General features: G+C 35.6%; 3 protein-coding genes across 3 annotated transcripts; 1 reads left to right on the forward strand and 2 right to left on the reverse strand.

The window, feature by feature from the left end:
* Positions 1–1,025: 1,025 nt before the first annotated feature.
* On the reverse strand, positions 1,026–7,927 carry LOC132167851 (putative inactive purple acid phosphatase 27). Its single transcript, XM_088513658.1, has 13 exons — positions 7,590–7,927; positions 7,379–7,466; positions 5,288–5,554; positions 4,907–5,015; positions 4,618–4,732; positions 3,813–3,943; positions 3,309–3,498; positions 2,965–3,151; positions 2,815–2,882; positions 2,394–2,484; positions 2,106–2,297; positions 1,856–1,936; positions 1,026–1,227 (listed from the first exon to the last, which is right to left on the reverse strand). The coding sequence occupies exons 1-13, from the start codon at positions 7,925–7,927 to the stop codon at positions 1,078–1,080; spliced, it is 2,007 nt and encodes a 668-aa protein (XP_088369784.1). The 3' UTR covers positions 1,026–1,077.
* A 1,923-nt stretch (positions 7,928–9,850) lies between these two features.
* On the reverse strand, positions 9,851–17,673 carry LOC132173312 (putative inactive purple acid phosphatase 27). Its single transcript, XM_059584773.2, has 13 exons — positions 17,327–17,673; positions 17,148–17,235; positions 13,374–13,640; positions 13,159–13,270; positions 12,914–13,028; positions 12,666–12,798; positions 12,335–12,522; positions 11,804–11,990; positions 11,641–11,708; positions 11,103–11,193; positions 10,671–10,859; positions 10,357–10,437; positions 9,851–9,904 (listed from the first exon to the last, which is right to left on the reverse strand). The coding sequence occupies exons 1-13, from the start codon at positions 17,671–17,673 to the stop codon at positions 9,851–9,853; spliced, it is 1,920 nt and encodes a 639-aa protein (XP_059440756.2).
* LOC132168061 (early nodulin-like protein 6) lies at positions 14,083–14,811 on the forward strand. The gene is made up of 2 exons (XM_059579130.2): positions 14,083–14,281; positions 14,474–14,811. Exons 1-2 carry the CDS (start codon positions 14,083–14,085, stop codon positions 14,809–14,811), a joined length of 537 nt encoding a protein of 178 aa, XP_059435113.1.
* Positions 17,674–20,255: the final 2,582 nt, after the last annotated feature.

Below are 20,255 nucleotides of genomic sequence, written 5' to 3' on the forward strand. Positions count from 1 at the left end.
CTGCATGCATCCTTTAATAATCATGATCGTGCTGCATCATGATTCATGTGTCATCACTCACGAGCCTTACTTTTGAAATCACAGTGGTCGTTGCTTATTCATTGCTTTCCACACCCTGCTCTCTTATTATTTTCCCTGTTTCTTTTTGTTTTGTTTGTAATTTTTTTTTAAGTAGTCAAGTTCAATTTAATTGGTAGTAGTTACGTAGTGAGTGATTAATATAACATAATTGAATCTAAATTTAAAGGTTTAACTTTTTAAGTCTAAATGGTATTGTGTCGCGTTATATCAAATATTTTACTTGAAGACTAGCTAGCTCAGATGTGGCGTTTGGTTTGGATAATCTAATAGTCCTCCGTATTTGCATTACAAAAAATGTGATGCCTGAGAATTTGTGAGTGATTAATTAAGAATTTGATAGGATTCTCGTGATTATGAGATTCCCGGGTTTGATTTATTCTAAGACGTTTTGTAGGAATTATCTATGCTTTCTATAGGACCTAAAAATCACCTAAAAGCCCACGGCATAAAAAGAGTCGGAATAAACTTACCTCTAGCCCATTGAAAGAGGCCAAGACCCAATGGACCTAGAGCTATTACCCCTCTAGGAGACTTCAGAAGACTCTAGAATACTCGGCATGCTTACATATAAGGCCTAAGGTACACATTTTCACTATTTTACACTTTTATCAATAATGCTTTCCTTACTTGAGAAAGCTCTCTCTCGCACTCCTTATTGACTTGAGCATTGGAGTACTCTCTCCAACCCTAAGGGGCCGACAAGCTTACGACGTCTTTTACCTCTTTTGCAAATGAAGCTCTTCCCTAGTGGCAACTTGAGGCCATTACTAGTTCCGTACACCAACATTTTTCAAAATATCCTTCCTGTTAATTTCTCTTCAAGTGCACAAGAAATTAAACCGAGAATGCATGATCACAAGGAAGAAAAATCGTATGTGAAATGTGGTTTTTATTTCATTTCCCCTCTAAAAAAGTATTTTTATATTTTTGTCCCATATCACAATTTCTGGTTTCTCTCTGATGAGAGAGATCCTGCTCAGAAAGAAGAGGCACGCACTACAACTCAACGTCTTTCTCTGTGTTGAACTCATCAACTGCCATCCCCGCGAAGCGAGACATTATTTGTGAGACATCTACAAATTTGTCACTCTGCTTTTTAATGATGCGGAAGTTGTCCTCAATTTCCCTCGTTTCAGCATTCACAAACTGTAAAATTGATGAAAACAGATCGATGAGAGAACTTTCACACATATATACAAAGAATATGTCTGTGTGTGTGTGTTGTATTGCCATTCTACAGTTCTAAGGTTTCACATTAAAAGTATTAACTAATTGACGTTATGGTCTTCTTAAGGGCTTTATTTGTTTAAGATACTTATAAAATACTTAAAAAACTATTTGCGATCATCTTTACGTCAGATCAAAACTGTAACACCATAGTCTTACATTGAGAAGATAATAAGCTTACATAGATTGGTGGATTAAGAAAGAACTCATGGGTACTAAGTCCTATGAACGAACTTAGCCAACATATGTTGATTTTAAGTTTAGACAAAATTACGAGTTTAGTTATTGTTTTAAGGGTGCCAATTATGTGATTTTTCAGTTTTCTCGTTCTTTTCCTCTTAAATTTCAATATAGGGCCTTAATTAAAGAGCTTCTTGACCATAATTGGGTCCTTAATTACAAGTCTTTTTCTTTAATATATAAAATAAAACTTCATTATACTATTGCTATTTTGAGCATTAATTTATTGGGGGCCTTAGGCTAAATTTTCCTTTGTATTTTTGGATTTACTATATCTACTAGTCAGCTAGAGTTTGAGCATACAAACCTCAAAGTTCATCTCTTCCTTTGTTGCATGCCCTCTTACATAACCAAACTTAGAAATCCTTCGTAAGCTCCAAGTGTTCACCTGTCCAGGAGCAAGAACATTGAATCTAAAAGTTCACCTATCACATACAAAGACATGAAAAAATGTATATATATATATATATATATATATATATATATATATATATATATATATATATATATATATATTACTACAATTTTTTTTTTTTTTTTTTTTACTACATACTTACATGATCAGTTGTGAAGTTGTCCAAGGTGAAGCCAGCCATACCAATAACAGCATGCACTGGGGCACTGTAATTGCTGTTATCATACGTGTAAATGCCATTTTCATCTGCTATAGGCATGGCCTTGCATTCCTCTTGATAAACTGCGCAGGTTCTCTCATAATTATGAACATGGCCGAAGAGAGCCAGATCAACCTTGATCATGTTCCTAACTTAGTGTTAGAAAATATAATGCAACCAAAAATGGCCAAACTAATAATGATTTGAGAATGAGGAGCCAAAGGAGTTTACCTTATTCTCAAGTAGTAATGGTTCTACATCTTCAACAAATTTCTTATCCACACTAAACACTCCATCTGTTGAAGTATACATGGGTCTGTGCCTGCATTGGCAAATTTTATACTCATTTACAGCAGGAAACTTCACTTCGCAATTAAAATAAGACAACACGTCGACTATGTCAATTGAAATGAGAGATAAATTGTAGAGTTAAAGTTCCAATTCAAGATTTCTGCTTTAACTCCATGGTAAATCAACACTTATCTCAAAATTTTAAGCTGATAAGAAAAGGTAACATTTAATTAATACTTAAACATGCATACTAAAAAGCATACACGTGCACTTGCATAGATTCATGGTGTGACAAATTGAGGCCACATTTCATAAATAAACAGAAAAAAATAAAAAGAAATTGTCTATAGAGCCTACTTACCCCATAAAAATTAACCAAGGAGTTTTTGATCGATCAATGGTAGCCATATCCTTTTTCATCCATTCATACTGTAACAGTAAATTATCAACAAATATTAAGTAAACCCAATTAATCTTGAAGGATATATTAGACGAACCTGTTGTGTCTCACCTGCTCAGAATTTTCTGACCAATCATGCTCGGTTGAAATTATTGTGAAGTGAACACTTGCTTGTTTTATGGAATACCATGGCTTATCCTTTCCTTGGGTTGGCATTGGAAAATAAGTCTCATAAGGAACTCCACATTCTCCACCTGAATCGGGAGTAATGTATACTGACCCTGAGTCTACATAATCCCTGAAAAAAAAAATAGACAAAAAATAAATCAAGCATGTAGCTGCTAGCTCCATTTGTTGATCACTACATTTGTTCTATAATCATGCATGCCTGAAAGTGGCAGCTATCTGCATCCATAACAGAAAATAATTTGAAGAGGATTGGAGAAAAAAGCTACCTCTCATGGTTTCCAATAGCAGTCATGTAAGCAACTCGGGAAGCAAATGGGCTTATCAGTTGAAGGAAAAAATCCCATTCTACTAAGAATCCTGTGGCATAACTTATGTCTCCAATGTGGAAGATGGAATCCACTTTTCCAGAGTTTACTTCATCAGTAAGAGCTCCAATCACTGAGAGGGATCCTGGCTATGTATATCATAAAAGTAGAAACATGGTTGTATCAGATTAAATTTCTTCACTTCAGTTTACTTGCAAATGCAAGTAAGAACATGGTTGTATTATTTTTTATTGGCTTAAGCTTTTGATATAAATGGCGGTTTAACATGACATCAAAACACAGGTCTTTAATTAGTTTGAATCTGAAACGAGGTGGATATGTTTTCAAAAAGCATTATATAACGTGTCTTAAACATGGAAACAGTGGAAATGTTCCAACTTTTCTGCAAAGTCCAGCGTTTTGATGTACCAACATGCAGCCTACCTAACAAAGTGAGTCTTATCTGAATGTAGTGTTCAACAGAAGCATCACGAGGAGCCTTTCCCATGTCACCATATACAAGAAAATTAAGTTCATCTGATCCTCCAGCAGGCGGAGTCCGGAACAGGAATCGATCACTCCAACCAACTGAATCACTTTGTAGAAGAAGGAAAAAATCACTTTGACAGCACTTGTAATAATAGGATTACTGGGGTACTTTGTGTTTTCCATTATAAATTTTGATCATGCTTAACGCAGAGGTCAACATAGAATATTATCACTAGACTTATTTATTTCAGTGGTGCCTTAGGCCTCATTGCAGCTATAGATTTTTCTCCATTAATCCCTACAAGCACTCATTAGCATGCGAATTCGCTTACTTGGGAAGGAAATACAGCTTCATGACATCTGAAAATGTCCCAAAAATACCCAAATTTCCAGATGAAACTTACCTTTTCCATAAAGAAACTGTTAAGAATATGCTTTGTGATTTGTCCATTTAAACCACTTTCCTGATTGGTGGATAATTTGAGCAGACAGACCAAACTTTGGTAGTGCACTTCTTTTTTTTTCTTTTTGTGATCCTTTTTTTTCTTGTCATTTTGAATTAAAAATTGTTAAGCGTAATGTGATGCAAAAAAATGCAACAATCACCATTCACAGAACCATCTGTTCCAACTTTAATTACTTCCAGACAAGGGTTATGTGTGTCTAGGGCAGAGCAACTCTTCCTTCACCTCTGTTTCTCTGTTTTCTGCAGAAAGTGCAGATCTGCCTTTTGTGTTTTAAACAGATTTATGTGTATTATTTTAACTTTTCTTTTTTATACCTTCCATATCTGCAGGAGAAGGCACTTGAAGGCTGAAGTCCTGTCATCACTGCTGAATGTATGTATCCTGGGTCATGCCAACCGAAGTCCTTGGCAGGACTTGGTAGAACTGCACCTATTCATTTCACAATCACTAAGCAAGTATTAGTTACAAGATAGTTTCACCATTAAAGGGTATGTGATACACTATACCTATTGTTGTGAAAAAATAAATTTTAAGATCTCAAGAAAACGAAAAGAATAGAATAAAAATAACTCAATCGCGCAGATGAAAATAGGAGTAGCTCACTAATCATATCATCTTGTGAAAATGTAGTAACTTCTGATGTCTGCATCTTTCCATCCCCATATTGTACTTGTTGAGGTGCCTTATCTCCACTAACCCATGTTACTCTCATCTGCACCACCATACTAATCTTCCAATCAGCTGCTAACGGTGCATTAGGCCCCGCAATTTCACACGTCAAAAGTATATTTTATACAAAATCACAAAAATGTGTCTTGATTTGATGTGCATTTGAAAAACACATGCATGATTATAAAGGTCGAATAGCAATTTTAAAGGCAGATTTTAGCAAATGCTTAACTACGTTTTCGCTATTCTTTCAAATTGCACGTTTTGAAAGTGTTAAACCAAACAAGCTTCATCGGAAAAGGGTTTGTTGCTTACTGATGTTCCAGTTGAATCTATGCTTGATAGATGTCCATATAATGGTTGTTTTGGATTAGAAAAATTCACCGGGTTCGACCTCGTCAATACGCAAGGCGTATCGAAGCCGCCGGCGAAAAACACGAATTCAATGTCGGTTCTGATGTTAATAACATGAAACCTCAAAGAACCACTGCAATTGGTTACCACGCAGCTGCCATTGTCATATTCCTTGCATTCCTTCTTTGTGCAGTTGATGTAGTCTGGATCATTGCTCATGTACTGTGCCTGCAATTTTGTTACCAACATATAAATTATGTTAGCTCTGTTTTATTTATGAGTTTGCTTATAAAATATCAACCTAGTTGTTATTCATTTTCTTTCAAATGGGAAAACCTGCTAATGTCTAATTATTAATATTGGGGTTTCTTAATTTTCTTTCTGAAAAAATCAAATTTAATCAATTGATTTTTAATCTCGACAATTAGGTTCTTGGGTTTTTCTCTGGTTTTAAATAAGCTCATCTTTCAACCTACAGTCAAATTAATTAACAATATGCCACGTAAAACCAATCAATTAATGTTACATGAGTCTCTTTTGACACATCATGCATCAACGGTACATGCCACGTGACACAATTACTTAAAATTATAAATAGACCTTAAAAAAAAAAAATTAAAAAAAAAAGAAAAAAAAGAAAGAAAGGAGGTAGAACAAATTAAGGACGAACCCCTATAGACTGGCAAATGTGTTGTGATTTTTTCAATGGCTTAAATCTAATTTTGTTTTTCTTTTCTTATGATTATCTTAAAATAATAATAATAATAATAATAATAATAATAATAATAATATCTTCAAAAATAATAATAATAATTGGCTAGATGGGATATAAAAGCCCTATAATAATTAGGCCACCCCCGGTCCCCCCAATTAGGCCATTACCATTCGGATTGGCCGTCCACATATTGAAGGTTATATATGCTTCTTGATGCGACTTTTAGCTACCATTACAAACGTGGCTACATTAGTGACCAAACAAAACCAAAAAAAAAAAAAAAACTAGGTTTGAGTTAATTTTGCGTGTAATGGCCTCAATTTTGGATCTGGATCTTCTCCGGTTCAAAATATTTAATGGTTAGGATTTCTGAGAAGAAATCCTAGGACCACAAATGGGACATATGTCCCACTAATAAAATATTATCTAATATTAAAAAAAATAACAAAAAAATAATAATAATGGGGTGGCTAGCCACCCCATCTTGGCCATGGGGGTGGCCGACCACCCATATAGGGGTGGTTTGGCCACCCCCAACTTGCAAAAGGGAGGTGGCCGAACCACCCTAAAGAGCCTTAGAAGTAATTCGGCCACTTCCAAGGGCCAAATGAAAAAAAAAAAAAAAAAAAAAAAAAAAAAAAAAAAAAGGGGTAGGGTTTGGGCCAGTTTGGCCACCCCCCTTTTGCAAGTTCCGCCACCCCCATAGGCCATAGGGGTGGTTCAGCCACCCCCTGTGGCAAAGATGAGGTAGGCAGCCACCCCTTGTTTTCCTCCAATTAAAAAAAAAAAAAACAAAAAACAAAAAACTTTATCCAATAAAATATTCCCCTTTGATTACTAAGTTTATAGTTTGCCTCTTCAAATGATATTTTGTCTAGGCAGGGACCATACTACATGCGTGGTCTCTAGGCATGGATAGGACAAATTCTAGTGAAATATGTGACAATGGCTTTTCGAATTTTTTTTTTTTTTTTTTTTTTTTTTTGTATATTGAAGATTTGCCTTCTAATTTGTTCAATTTCTTGTTTAATTCGTTTTTCATATATATGCTCCTCCACCCCTCATTTTTCAACTCTTAGTGTTAACAAAACAATTTTCTTATTTAGTCATGGCAATATATTGTCAAAAAAAAAAAAAAATGGTGTTGCATGTGGGAAAATTAACAGGAATAATTGGAAGATAACATCTAGAAAAAAATGAGAATTTGGAAGTTTAGTCATAAAAAATAAAAATAAAAATTTGAAAACAATGAGGGTTTGGCTGTAAGACATGTTACCCATCATTTGTTTTAACTATCAATATTTGTTTTGGAAATTATGTATTTTGTTTATTATTACCTTGACAGGATAATGGCACAGTAGTGGAAGTTTACTCAAATCACCAGTCTCTGCATACAGAACCTCATTCAAAGCACATTTTGAGACACTGCATTTATATATATATATTAAAAAGAAAAAAAAGAAATCATTGACATTAAATTGGAATAATTACAATACAAAGGAAACATATATTTGTTCTTATAATTATATATAATGTAATATTTCTTACTCTGAATTAGCAGATGAAATCATAGCAACCCAATGGTGCTCCTCAGGAACCAAAATTCCAGTAATCGTAACTGTGACATAAACATCATCAGAAAGGTTGGAATTTGGAGTAACATTTATTTGGGTAGACGGGTTTTGATCATCGCAGTCGGATAACAGTCTTCTAGATAGTACCCGAAAATCGGATATCAAAGTGTAACCGCTGTGTTCAAGAGTTGAGTTGATAATTGAAGGAGGCAACATCCATGAAAAGCAAGGAGAGGAAGAAGAAGAGAGAAAGAAAATGAGGAAGATGAAGAGAACCTTGAAAACACAACAAGAATAATGACAAGATTCCATGAAAGAAGCATGCATGGCTTGATGAGAAGATCTGGTTCTTTTTAGTCTGGTTTGTTTTTTTTGAGTGTGTTATAAGGATTTGTTGGTGGGATAGGGAACTTTGATGAGAAAGTGTTGATGATGTTAAGGTATGACAAGAATGTGGGTAAGGACTAAGGATCCTATATATGTGGAAGAAATGAGTTGTGTCTTTGGGCGAATATTACATGTGGAGTTTTAGATGCTTACGTAATACTGAATTCACTATTTTATCACTTCTTTCTTTGTCATATTTTGTCTTACTTTATTTTCTCCATCGTGTTTCACAAGTATTTATGAGATTTTTTTTAGGTTAGGTGTTAGATGATAATTTGTGTGCTGCTAGCCCACATACTGCAAGATTTTTTTTTTTTCTTAGGCAAAAAGGTAACCAACTTGTTGAGAGCCGCACAATAGGAGCCTAGACGGTAGAAACTGCAGGCAATCTCTTAAGTTCGACTTGAGTCATAGCTTGACTCAGCCCTACCAGGGCATTAATATGAACGAAGGTAGTCTACAATAATCAGGCATTGGGATTCCCATTGCAGAATTCAAAATTTTCAACCTATGCCCTATTGTGTACCTAACAATTTTTATTTTTTATTTTTATCATTTCTCTCATGCTGGGGGCTGCACAAAATGAGCTTAGACAATAAAAATCGCAAGCGCTCTCTTAAGTTCGACTTAAGCCATAGCTTGACCCAACTCTACCAGGTCATTAATATGAACTAAGGTGGTTTACACTAACCAAGCATTGAGATTCATTGCAGAATTCAAATCTTCGAACTTATGCCCTAATGTGTACCTAACCACTTTTTTATCATTTCTCTCACATATAAAAGGTAGATCAATTTAATAAGTTTTAGCTTCAAACACGACTCTTATGAATCTCTTAAAGAATTGTCTTTGACTTTTAGTTGGTGATTATCTAGATAGGTGTTTGTGCGGAGGAAATGTATTTTCTAGGATGGGAAGCCATAAACTATTAGTCAGCTACTGATCACTCGTGTGATGCACAAAACCCAGAAGGGAAAACTAATAATTATAAAGCATTAGAAGTTATTTTTCTTTTAATAAAATAACTAAGAATTATAATTATATTTTTACTCTAAAATTAAAAGCTTGAGCAAACATATAGTACTTTCTGAAAGCAGCTAGAAGTGCAGAACCTACCAAGATATTGGTTTTTATTTATTCGATTCAATAAAAGAAAAATATTTTTACAAATTACCCGGTTAAATTAATTGGTATATATAACAAGCTAATGCTTTGCATGAATTCGATTCATGAATGGAATGAATATTTTGTTACGTTATTTACAAAATTCAAATGATAAAATAAGGTCAAATCTTGACCATAAAATGAATCTTCTGGATTTTTTCTAATTAATCTTCTGGATTTTAAGTTGTCCGAATTTGGTGCCTTGACAGCTTTGGGCTAGGTTGTGTAAAATACTGCTGGGGAAACGTAATAGGTTATTATATATATATATATATTTCAAACAAGAATATTATATTTTGTAAAGTTATCTATACTTAAGCATTTTAGATCAAGGAAAAGCTAGATGTTCATGATTCGTGACTTTTGAAAATATGATAAGTTTTCAATTGATTGACTTATCTTTTGTTTAGGGTCATGAGATTTTTATAAGAATTTTTATAAATTACTATATGATTCTTAGATCTCCTGATCAAAAAACAAAACAAAACAAAAAAAAAAAAAAGGTTCATAGATCTCTTCCAACTATTGAACTCACGATCAATGCTTATTTTACTTCACAATAAATTTTGCATTACAGGAGAGATGATGTACAAGATTCTTAATTGGGGGAGAAGGAACTCATCTCTCTCCCTCTTTGTCTTCCTCTGCAGCCACTTTCTCTCCGTTGGAAAGGCCTTAAGCTATTTAGTGATATATGCGGAAGCTATCCTCAACGTTTCTTGTATTTGCGTTCACAAACTGCAAAAAAATAAAGGAAAATGCATGATGACACAAACAAATTAATGCTCATAAAAAGAATGCATGGGGTGAGCTGACAGTACTACATCGATAAAGTGGAATAGAAGTCTTGTGTATGGCATTACTTGGATAAGAATTCTAGTGTTCTCAGAGCTATTTTCTGTTTTCTTTTGTGTCGTTAGAGTTTTCTCTTCCCCATTCGTTAATTTTCTCTCTTGTTGCATTACCTTGTTCTTTCAATCTTCAATTTCTGCTTACTATAACACATTGTCAAAACAATCCTAATTCTACTTAGCGTCAATTTGATATGCTCTGCCCCTTGGTTTTACATATCCAATAAATTTTTCATGCTCAACCATTAATTTTGTTGAGTCCTCATAATTCAAAGATAATGCTCTCTCTTCCATTTTAAAATTTTTCTGTAGTCATAGTTTAAAGTTGAGTATACTGACCTCCAAATATAACTCTTGCTTTGTTGCATTCACTCTTACATAACCAAATTCAGCAATCCTACGTAGACTCCAGCTATTCCCCTGTGCATGAACATGAACAAGTAATTTGAAAGTTTATTTATCAAAGTACAAGTACATAATTGAGTAGAAATCAATATTGAATGAAATAACAAATGAAAGTACGCATATTATCCAATGGTGATTTTTACTATCATGTCAAGGAGTGAGCACTTGAGAGCGTGTAGCATTTCTCAATCGAGTATAGATATGAAGAGAGAGAGAGAGAGAGAGAGAGAGAGAGGGGAGCTACTTACATCAGTTGTGAAGCTGTCCAAGGCGAAGCCAGCCATGCCAATAACTGCCTGCACTGGGGCACCGTAATTGCTGTTGTCATAGGTGTCAACCCCATTTACGTCTTTAGTAGGCATTGCCTTACATTCTCCTTTGTAAACAGAGCAAGTTCTTTCATAATTATGAACATGACCAAAGAAAGCCAGATCGACCTAGTTGAAGTTCCCAACATTACAATTAAGAAACCAACAGAAAGTTGTCGATCAGATCAGTTCGATAATTCAACAAGAGTGTTACAATTTAATTTAAATGATTAAATTCATCTTTTCTAAGTTTTTGGGATACGTGATAATTTAACATGGTGTCAAATCTAAAGTCTTAAGTTCGAACCATATTTCCATCATTCATTTTCTGAGCTTTTAAAATAAATGGTAATTTAACACGGAGGACTTTACCTTGTACTCAAGTAGTAATGGTTCCACGGCATCTACAAATAGCGGATTGACGCTAGTGTTTGCATTTGAAGAAGTATAAATGGGTCTGTGCCTGCAATATTTGGCGAATCTTCTAATATTAGTACATATCTTTAGCATTGTATATCAACAGATCATCAATATGAATTAAGGCAGCACTTATAAGTCTACTAGACTAACTTTGGGAAGTGACCAAAACATGATATAGATCATATATTTCAGCTTATCAATATTCTAACCTTTCAATTTATCAGAGTTTTATGTCTTATGGAATTTTATATAAGACCCATATTTTTATCTCACTATTATTTTGCCTTTTTGATGTGGCGATGCCAATCATGAATTAGCCTTTAAAGAAATAAAAAAAAAAAAAATCAATGACTGATTCGCATCGAAACGTCAACAAGGTGAGGTAGTGGTGGGATAAAAATATGATCTTTAACATTACTTTATTCTAGATTAATTTTTTTCTTTCCTTTTTCTGCTTCGTTTTGGAAGTGAGCGCTCGACGTATACTCACCCCATAAAAATCAACCATGGAGTTTTTGATCGATTGACTGAAGTCATGTCCTCTTCCATCCATTGATACTGAATCAGTGCAGTAATGGCCCATGCCATAAGTCAAAAAATGACATATGAAATCAAATAATAATAGAAACCCCTTTGAAAAATGGACTAATTACCTGCTCAGAATCAACTGACCAATCATGCTCAGTTGAAATTACTGTGAAGTGAACAGTTGCTTGTTCTATGGAATACCAAGGCTTATCCTTTGCTGGAGTTGGCATTGGAAAATAAGTCTCATAAGGAAGTCCACATTCTCCACCCGAGTCAGGAGTCATATATACTGATCCCGAGTCTACATAGTCCCTGAGAAAAATAAAATAAAAAAATAAAAAGTTAATCTATCATGACTAGAGGAAAATTTTCAGTTTACATTGACATTGCAGACGTAGTTAATGCTTTTCTTGAGTCGTTACATAGAGATGCTAATAGCTAGCGTTTACACAATTTAATACAATTTTGAATATCAAAATCTTTTCCATTTAATTAATCTAATATAATCCCGAGTATGCTACCAATAATTTATTAGAGTAGATGTGGCTAATGCTTTTGAAAAGAATAACTCGGAAAGATATTGTTAATTAATTTATGCATGATGGAAATAATTTGAAGAGATTGCTGAAGTATATACAATGAAGAAATTAATTTACCTCTCATGGTTTCCAATTGCAGTCATGTAGGAAACTTGGGAAGCAACTGGGTTGATTTGTTGCAGGAAAAATTCCCATTCTACTAAGAATCCTGTTGCGTAGCTTATGTCTCCAATATGGAAAACAGAGTCCACATTTACAGAGTTCACTTCGTCGGTCACAGCTTTAATCACCGCGAGAGATCCGGGCTATACTTTGAGAGTGCGTTCGAAAAGAAAAATAGCAGTTTAAAAACCTTAAAACACTTAACTGTATTTTTAAAAATCACATTATCATTAACTGCATTTTGAAATTTTTATAATTAATATGTATACTTGAATAAATCCTATACCTGAATGTAGTGTTCGTCTGAAGAATCAAGAGGAGCCTTTCCCATATCACCATATGCAATAAAGTAGAGTTCATCCGATCCTCCAGCAGGAGGGGTTCGGAATTGGATTTGATTACTCCAGCCAACTGAATCACTGCATTATAAGTATAATGTCACCTGTTTTAGCTGTGCATAATTATAAGCGCAATGTGTTTTGATCAAGTTTATTTATTTGCCAAGGTCAGTAATTAAGGAAGATGCAATAATGCCTTCCATATCTGTAGGAGAAGTTGCTTGAAGGATGAAGTCCTGTCATCACTGCTGTATGAATGAATCCAGGATCATGCCACCCGAAGTCTTTGGCTGGACTTGGTAGATCCGAGCCTATAATCAGTAATTGGAGGGACGTTGATAAGAAAAATGTTATTGATTAGACTATTAGAATGACATGACAGTGAAAATCAGCCATCATTCCAATTGTAATAAATTATGGGAAGAGAGAGATAGAACTCACTGCTGCACATATTATCCTGTGTAAATGTACTAACTACCGAAGTTTGTGACATGCCATCTACATATTGGACTTGTTGAGGTTGCTCATCCCCACTAACCCACGTTAATCTCATCTGCACCCACAAGCCACCATCATACGTGTTAGTAGACTGTTATACAGCTGCTGATTTTTATCACCACATCATCAAACTGTATTACAGTAAAAATGCTACTTACTGATGTGGCGGATGAATCTATGCTTGAGAGATGTCCATAGAGTGGCATTTTTGGATTGGTAAAATCCAAAGGATTGGACCTAGTCAGAATGCAAGGTGTGTCGAATCCACCTGCGAAGAACACAAACTCGATGTCGGTTCTTATGTTAATCACGTGAAATGTCAAGGAACCACTGCAAGTAGACACCAAGCATTTGCCGAGCAAACGTTCCTGGCATTCACTCTTCGTGCAATTCAGATAGTCTGGATCATTGCTCACGTACTGCGCCTGCAATTTTCATCACCATATATCTTATTTTACAAGTCTATTTTATTTTATTACGAATGTGTTTTTCATTTCGATTTCGCAAACCAAAAGTGCGATACAAAATCAAATTGCAAAAAAAAGACCGTTTGGGTGTGCATTTTTAAAAAAATTATAATTTGAAAACGTAAAAAATCTGGGTTTTCAAATCTCACACTTTGAAATCACTCTACATCTCTCACAACTCTACAGGCTGATTTTGCTCAACAACTTCAACTCTCTCAAAAAACAGGTGTACAGTCAAAGTAGTCCCACACCCACCTCCACTTCTCACTCCTAATAATCCTCCCTCTCTCCTTCAATAACAAACTTCAAATACAACTCTCTTTTTAAGCAACATCCTCAATCACAATCAAATTTCCTTCCCTAAAGATAAGGCAAGCTAGAGCTCCCTAAAGGTCCAAAAATGGCTTCTCTCTTTATGGTTTCCTGTAAACTTTTTCTCTTCATAATTCTTTCTTTCTCTTTCAACCAATTCTTCTTTGTCACATCCACTGAATACGAAGTTGGTGGCGACCATGGCTGGGTTGTTCCCAAGCCTAAGGACGACCAAATGTACAACCAGTGGGCTTCCAAAAACAGGTTCATCGTTAATGACACTATTCGTAAGTATCATAATATTTCAAAGGAACTATTTTCAATAATCTCACCTGCTAAATTACCAGTTATCTCAAAAGCTTAAGCTGATAAGAAAAAATAAATTTAATCACTTTATCAATACTTTAACATCACCCGATATATGTTTTTTGTATTTTTTCTTTTTTAAGATATGTTGTTGGTTATCATGAATTTTTCAGAATTCAAGTACAAGAAAGATTCGGTTTTGGTGGTGACTAAGGAGGAGTACGACAAGTGCCATTCAGCTCATCCTCTATTCTTCTCCAACAACAATGACAGTGTCTACATATTGGACCGACCGGGCTTGTTCTATTTCATCAGTGGGGTTGCCGGACACTGCCAGAGAGGACAGAAGATGGTCATCAAAGTTCTGGAGCCAGCAAACCCGCCACAATCGGCGGCTAACGACAACACGACAACAACGAATAAGAGTGGTCCAGTTGATCAGATGCCTCCCATTTCTTCTCCACTTATCGTGTCGTTCATGGTGTCTTTCTTTGCGGTTCTTTTCCTTTGACTCTAATGCCAGCTAGTTCTTAGGCATTAATTTATTTCCACTTTTGTTTTTCCTTGTTCGAGTTAGTGATGATCATTACACACCGAACATGAGACTAGATTTATGTTCCATTATGAGATTGTTTTTTATTATGAAAGTTGGATTATTATTTTGATCGGATGATACACATTATTAGTAAGAGTAATGCTATTTAAGCTATACAACTCTCATACAACTTTCAATATAATGTTTATATGGCAATCATATAAGAGTAATGATTCACAACACGCTGCACGCCCAGTTAATTTTTTTTTTTTTTTTAATATTCATGCACGCGTAGCTAATTTTTATTTTTATTTTTTTAATATTCATGCACGCCCAGCGTGCTGTTTGTCATCAACCATCATATAATAATGCACTAATTAAATAAGATTTTAATATGTGTAATTCTATTGGTCATAATTTTAAGTCATTGAGTTAAAGATCTCTACTTTAACAATAGTTTGTAATTCGATTGTTTTATGTGTAGAGTGGTAGAATTTTATTTTATTTTTTGACATGTCCACAAAAGGGAAAGATGAGGAAGAATTCGAACTAATGACTTCCGTTTCATAAGGTGTAGTTCACAGCCGATTAACCGATTGAATTTAATTTAGAATATTAACTAAATAATTAAATCAACATTTTCTAAAAAATTTTATAAACTTAAACTTTTGAGATAATTAGTAATATTTTAATAAATATTACATATATATCTGTAAGTTAAATATCATTGAATGGCTAGATATCAATTGTTTAATTGAATAAATTGGACAATCAATTATATATATTATACATGGTATGTAGATGAGAAGACCACAAGGAATGTACTCTATAAGATGGAATGATACAACATATTTATATAAATGAAGGTCGTACTCAATTGGTTACGTCTCTTTTTTTTTTTTTTAAGGAAAAGTATTCAATCCTTAATTAATTAAGTCTTCCATTATAATATCAATTTCTTTTATGGCATACAGCCTAACAAATTATTATAAAATCTTAAACTTATAATAGCTAATTAAATTTAATAATTTAATTAATACTTCAACACAAATTCCATTTCCAAATATACAGCAAAACAGGCAGGTGGGATGTCATTCCATTTTTCATTTAGGCTCCGTTTACTTCGACGTAAAATGGTTTCCATCGGAAAATATTTTCAAGAAAGCCATTTTTCCTGAAAATATTTTATATCGAAAACATTTTACGGCGTTTACCGTGCACACGGAAAATAATTTTTTTTTAATATATTTTTTTTCCAATAAGGTCCCCGCCGGGACCTGCACAGGACTTGTTCGAGACCCCACACGGACTTGCCCGGGACCCTGCCGGGACTTGATTGGGACCTCGCCAGGATCTGCCCGGGACTTGACCGGGACCCGCTTGGGACTTGCCGGGGACCCTGTCGGGACCTGCCCAGGACTTGACCAGGAGCAGTTCGGGACTTGCCGAGGACCCTGCCAGGACCTGCTCGGAACTTGACCGGGACCCACCCGGGACTTACCCAGGACCCTCTCGGGACTTACCCGGGACCTCGCCGGGGCTTGACCGAAACCCCCCCGGGACCCTGCCGGGACTTGACCAGGACCCAACCGGGACTTGCTCGGGACCCCGCTGGGACCTACCCGAGGCCTCGACAGGACTTGACTAGGACCCGCCAGGGACCCAACCGGGCAAGTCCCAGGCGGGTCCCGGTCAAGTCCCGGGCGGGTCTTGGCCGGGTCTCGGGCGAGTCCCAGGCGGGTCACGGGCAAGTCCCGATCAGGTCCTGGTCAAGTCCCAGGCGGATCCCGGTCAAGTCCCGGGCAGGTCCCAGCGTGGTCCCAGGTGGGTCCCGGGCGAGTCCCGGTCAAGTCCGGGACGAGTCCCAGTCAGGTCCCAGGCAGGTCACAGGCATGTCTCGATCAGGTCTCGAGTGGGTCCCTGTCAAGTCCTGGGCAGGTCCCGACGGGGTCTCGGGTGGGTCTTAGGCGGGTCCCGGCGAGGTCCCGGGCGGGTCCAGGTCAGGTCCGGCGGGGTCCCGGGCGGGTCCTAGGTGGGTCCTGGGCGAGTCCCGATCAAGTCCCAACGAAGTTCTGAGCGGGTCTTGGCAAGGTCCATCGATTTAAAAATGAGATGCTCATAGTAAACCATAAACTATTTTCCAAAAATTAAAGAGGAATTTTTGGTCAAAAGAAAAATATTTTCCGTTGACCACTATTTTACGTCGAAGTAAACACCGTAAAATGTGAAAATCATTTTCTGAAAACCATTTTACGTCGAAATAAACGGATCCTTATTTTCTTTCTAACTTTAAAGTTCAAAATGGGATTTACCTTGACAGGATATTGGCACAGAAGAGGAAGACCACTAAGGTCACCAGTCTGTAGATAATAAGCCTCACTCAATGGACAATCTGTGACGCTGCATTTATATATATACAGAAGAAAATGTCTTTATAATAATAATAATAAAAGTAATATATAATTTGGAAATATATAGCTAGGTTGCTTACTATGAAGAAGAAGGTGAAATCATGGCAATCCAGTGGCTACTTGAAGGGATTAAAACTCCACTAACGGTAACCGTGAGAAATTCTTCATTTGAGATGGAGGAGTTTGGATTAACACTAATTTCGAGATGAGGGTTTGGATCATGGCAATTCAGCAACTTCCTTCTGTTTAGAACACGAAACTCCGAGATACAAGTGTGATCATGGTGGTCGGAAAATGAGATGGCGGCCAAAGGATGCAAAGATGATGATGAAGTAGAAGAAGAAGAAGAAGCAAGAATAGTAATGGCAATGAGTAAGAAGAACAACAGTTTAAGGAAGCAAGAAGAGAAAGAGCCAAAAGAAGCCATAGAAATAAACTGAAAAGCTCTAATTTGGTATGATTCTGTGGTTTCCAAGTTTTCTCTCTAGGGAAGTTTGGCAAATCATATATATATATATATATATATATATATATATAGATGAGAATATGGAAAGGATATTGTATTTATAAAGTAATTAAAGCTACGTGCACATGCAGGAAATGCATATTTGGGCTAATATTAGCTAGGGAAGTTTGCTTTCCTTAATAGCTGTAGAATTAGGTGACTTGTTTTCACAAGTCTTACCGTGGACCCCAACTTTTTATGTCTTCATTTATTTCTCACTTGCCTATACAGAGGCAAAGTATATGGTAACAGTAGAGGCAGTGAAAGAAGCAATTTGGCTCAGAGGTTTAGTTAGTGATCTGGGTTTGCAATAGGATGAGACTGTTGTATTTTGTGATAGCCTGAGCACAATACATTTGACCAAAAATCAAATGTATCATGAGAGGACCAAACACATTGATATCAGATATCATTTTCTTCTGGAGGTCGTGACACAAGGTGATATCATAGTGAAGAAAATTGCTACAGCGGAAAATCCAGCGAATATGTTGACTAAGCCACTTCCGATTCTCAAGTTCAAGCATTGCTTGGACTTGATTGGTGTTTGTAGTTTGTAATTACCCTTAGTGGTGTTGGAGGAGACGTCTTGAGGAGATTTGAGTTGAAGACTTGATGAAATTCAAGTTAAGGTGGAGATTTGTCAGAATTAGGTGACTTGTTTTCACAAGTCTTATCGTAGACCCCAACCTTTTATGTTTTCATTTATTTCTCACTTGCCTAAGTGTCTCTCATTCATTAAGCTTCTTCCAGAAGCTTTGACAAAATGCCTTCATTGTTGAAGCCATTCGATCATTAAGGGCATGCAGCAACTTTAGTTAAAAAAAGAGAGAAAGAAGAGCTGAAGTTGCCGAGAGAGAGAGACTTGTGTTGCAGAGAGAAGAAGAGATACACCATTTTTCTTCAATTTGATCTCACGTTTGGAGTGCTGAAAAGCTTAGAGAATTTTAGATAATATTTTTTCTTTTGTATCTAATTCTCTTTTGAGTGAGATTGGGGCTTTTGGGTTTGAATGGTTTTATTCGTATTACTTTTTGTACTCTACTCTTTTGTTAGTGAATTTCTCCTGGATCGTCTCCGCCAGTGAATATAGGCTTGTTAAGCCGAACCACTTAAATCTTGGTGTCTTGTGTGATTGTGTTATTTTTCTATTCTGTACTTTTCTACTTCTTTGGTGATCTTGAAATTTGCATTTGTCACAACAATAGCTTCATGGGAAGGATCTTTATGTGAGCCTCAACTTTTGTTTTTTGACTCATTTTTTGGTATCACCTAAAATGTGTATGTTTCCTATAAAAATTGATTAATTAAGCATTTAAAGTAAGAGGTTTTATTTGGTTTATTTATTGATAAATCCATCCTAAGAATAAGAGTGTGCTTGCCCATGCGATTTCCCCTTTTTAGGCCTCATTTGTGCTCGCGTAAAATACTTTCGGAATTTTTTTTTTTTTTTTTATCAGTATTTAGCATGGCATAAAATATTGGTCGACCATAAAATGTTTTCAATTGACCAATAAAACATAACCTTCATGAGACATCAAAAGGTTTACGCTTTTCATCTGCATAACCCATTTCTCGTCGCTCTCCCAAATATTCGGGAGGGCTATTGTGAGAGGGCCCTTTATAGGGCCTAGCTGCTCGAACACTTGTTCAAGTAGGTGGACTCTATAAAGACCCTCTCACAATTACCTGTTCCAAAAATATGGATAGAAAATTGCGTTGGATTTCCATTCGACTTCCTAAGACCTTCTATATTGCTTGTACACTTCTCCTCTACAGCTCCTCTTTACTGTCTTCCTCTTCCTCGCAGCTTCTCAGACTATATGAAAATATAACGGATATTTGTTACTTTTCCATACAAAACGCTATAAAATATTTTTAAAAAATTAATTTCAGCGAAAAATATTTTACCCCCAAAACAAACTAGCCTTGAACAAAATTGGATAGTAAATTTGATTGAGATCTTACGAAATCATTAATGTCCCTGATCTCTCCTTCGCAATTAAACACACGCATTAATTAGCCAATTCTTTCTCCTTTTTTTTTTTTTTTTCAAATATCTTAACCTTCTTCGAATTGTCTTTGACTTTAAAATTGAATTATTATTAAGAGAAAGGAATAATTATGTGTCGGGCATATTCTTCCACACGTAATGTGAATGAGATGCCTAGAGTCCCCTCGTACGTAGAGGATATTGTCTTTGACTTTTTGGGTAATCATGTAGGGAATTTATTTTTTATTTTTTAAGTATATTGTAGGGAAGTTTAATTAACCATCTAGGATAAAGCACAGAAATGTTATTTATATTAGTGAGAATAGTAGCAAAATAGAATTTGAATTATGAGTCTTAACGAGTATTAAATTATCACTTATAGAGAGAAAAGGAGTAAATTTACTCATTTAACGAATACTTTAACATCTAGACTATTTTAATTGAAATGATGATAAACTGTAGAGTTAAGGTTCGAACTCAAGACTCAGTTATAATACCATATTAAATTATCAAT

Source organism: Corylus avellana, chromosome 2 (assembly GCF_965113065.1).
Source record: "Corylus avellana chromosome 2, dhCorAvel1.hap1.2, whole genome shotgun sequence".
NCBI lineage: Eukaryota > Viridiplantae > Streptophyta > Magnoliopsida > Fagales > Betulaceae > Corylus > Corylus avellana.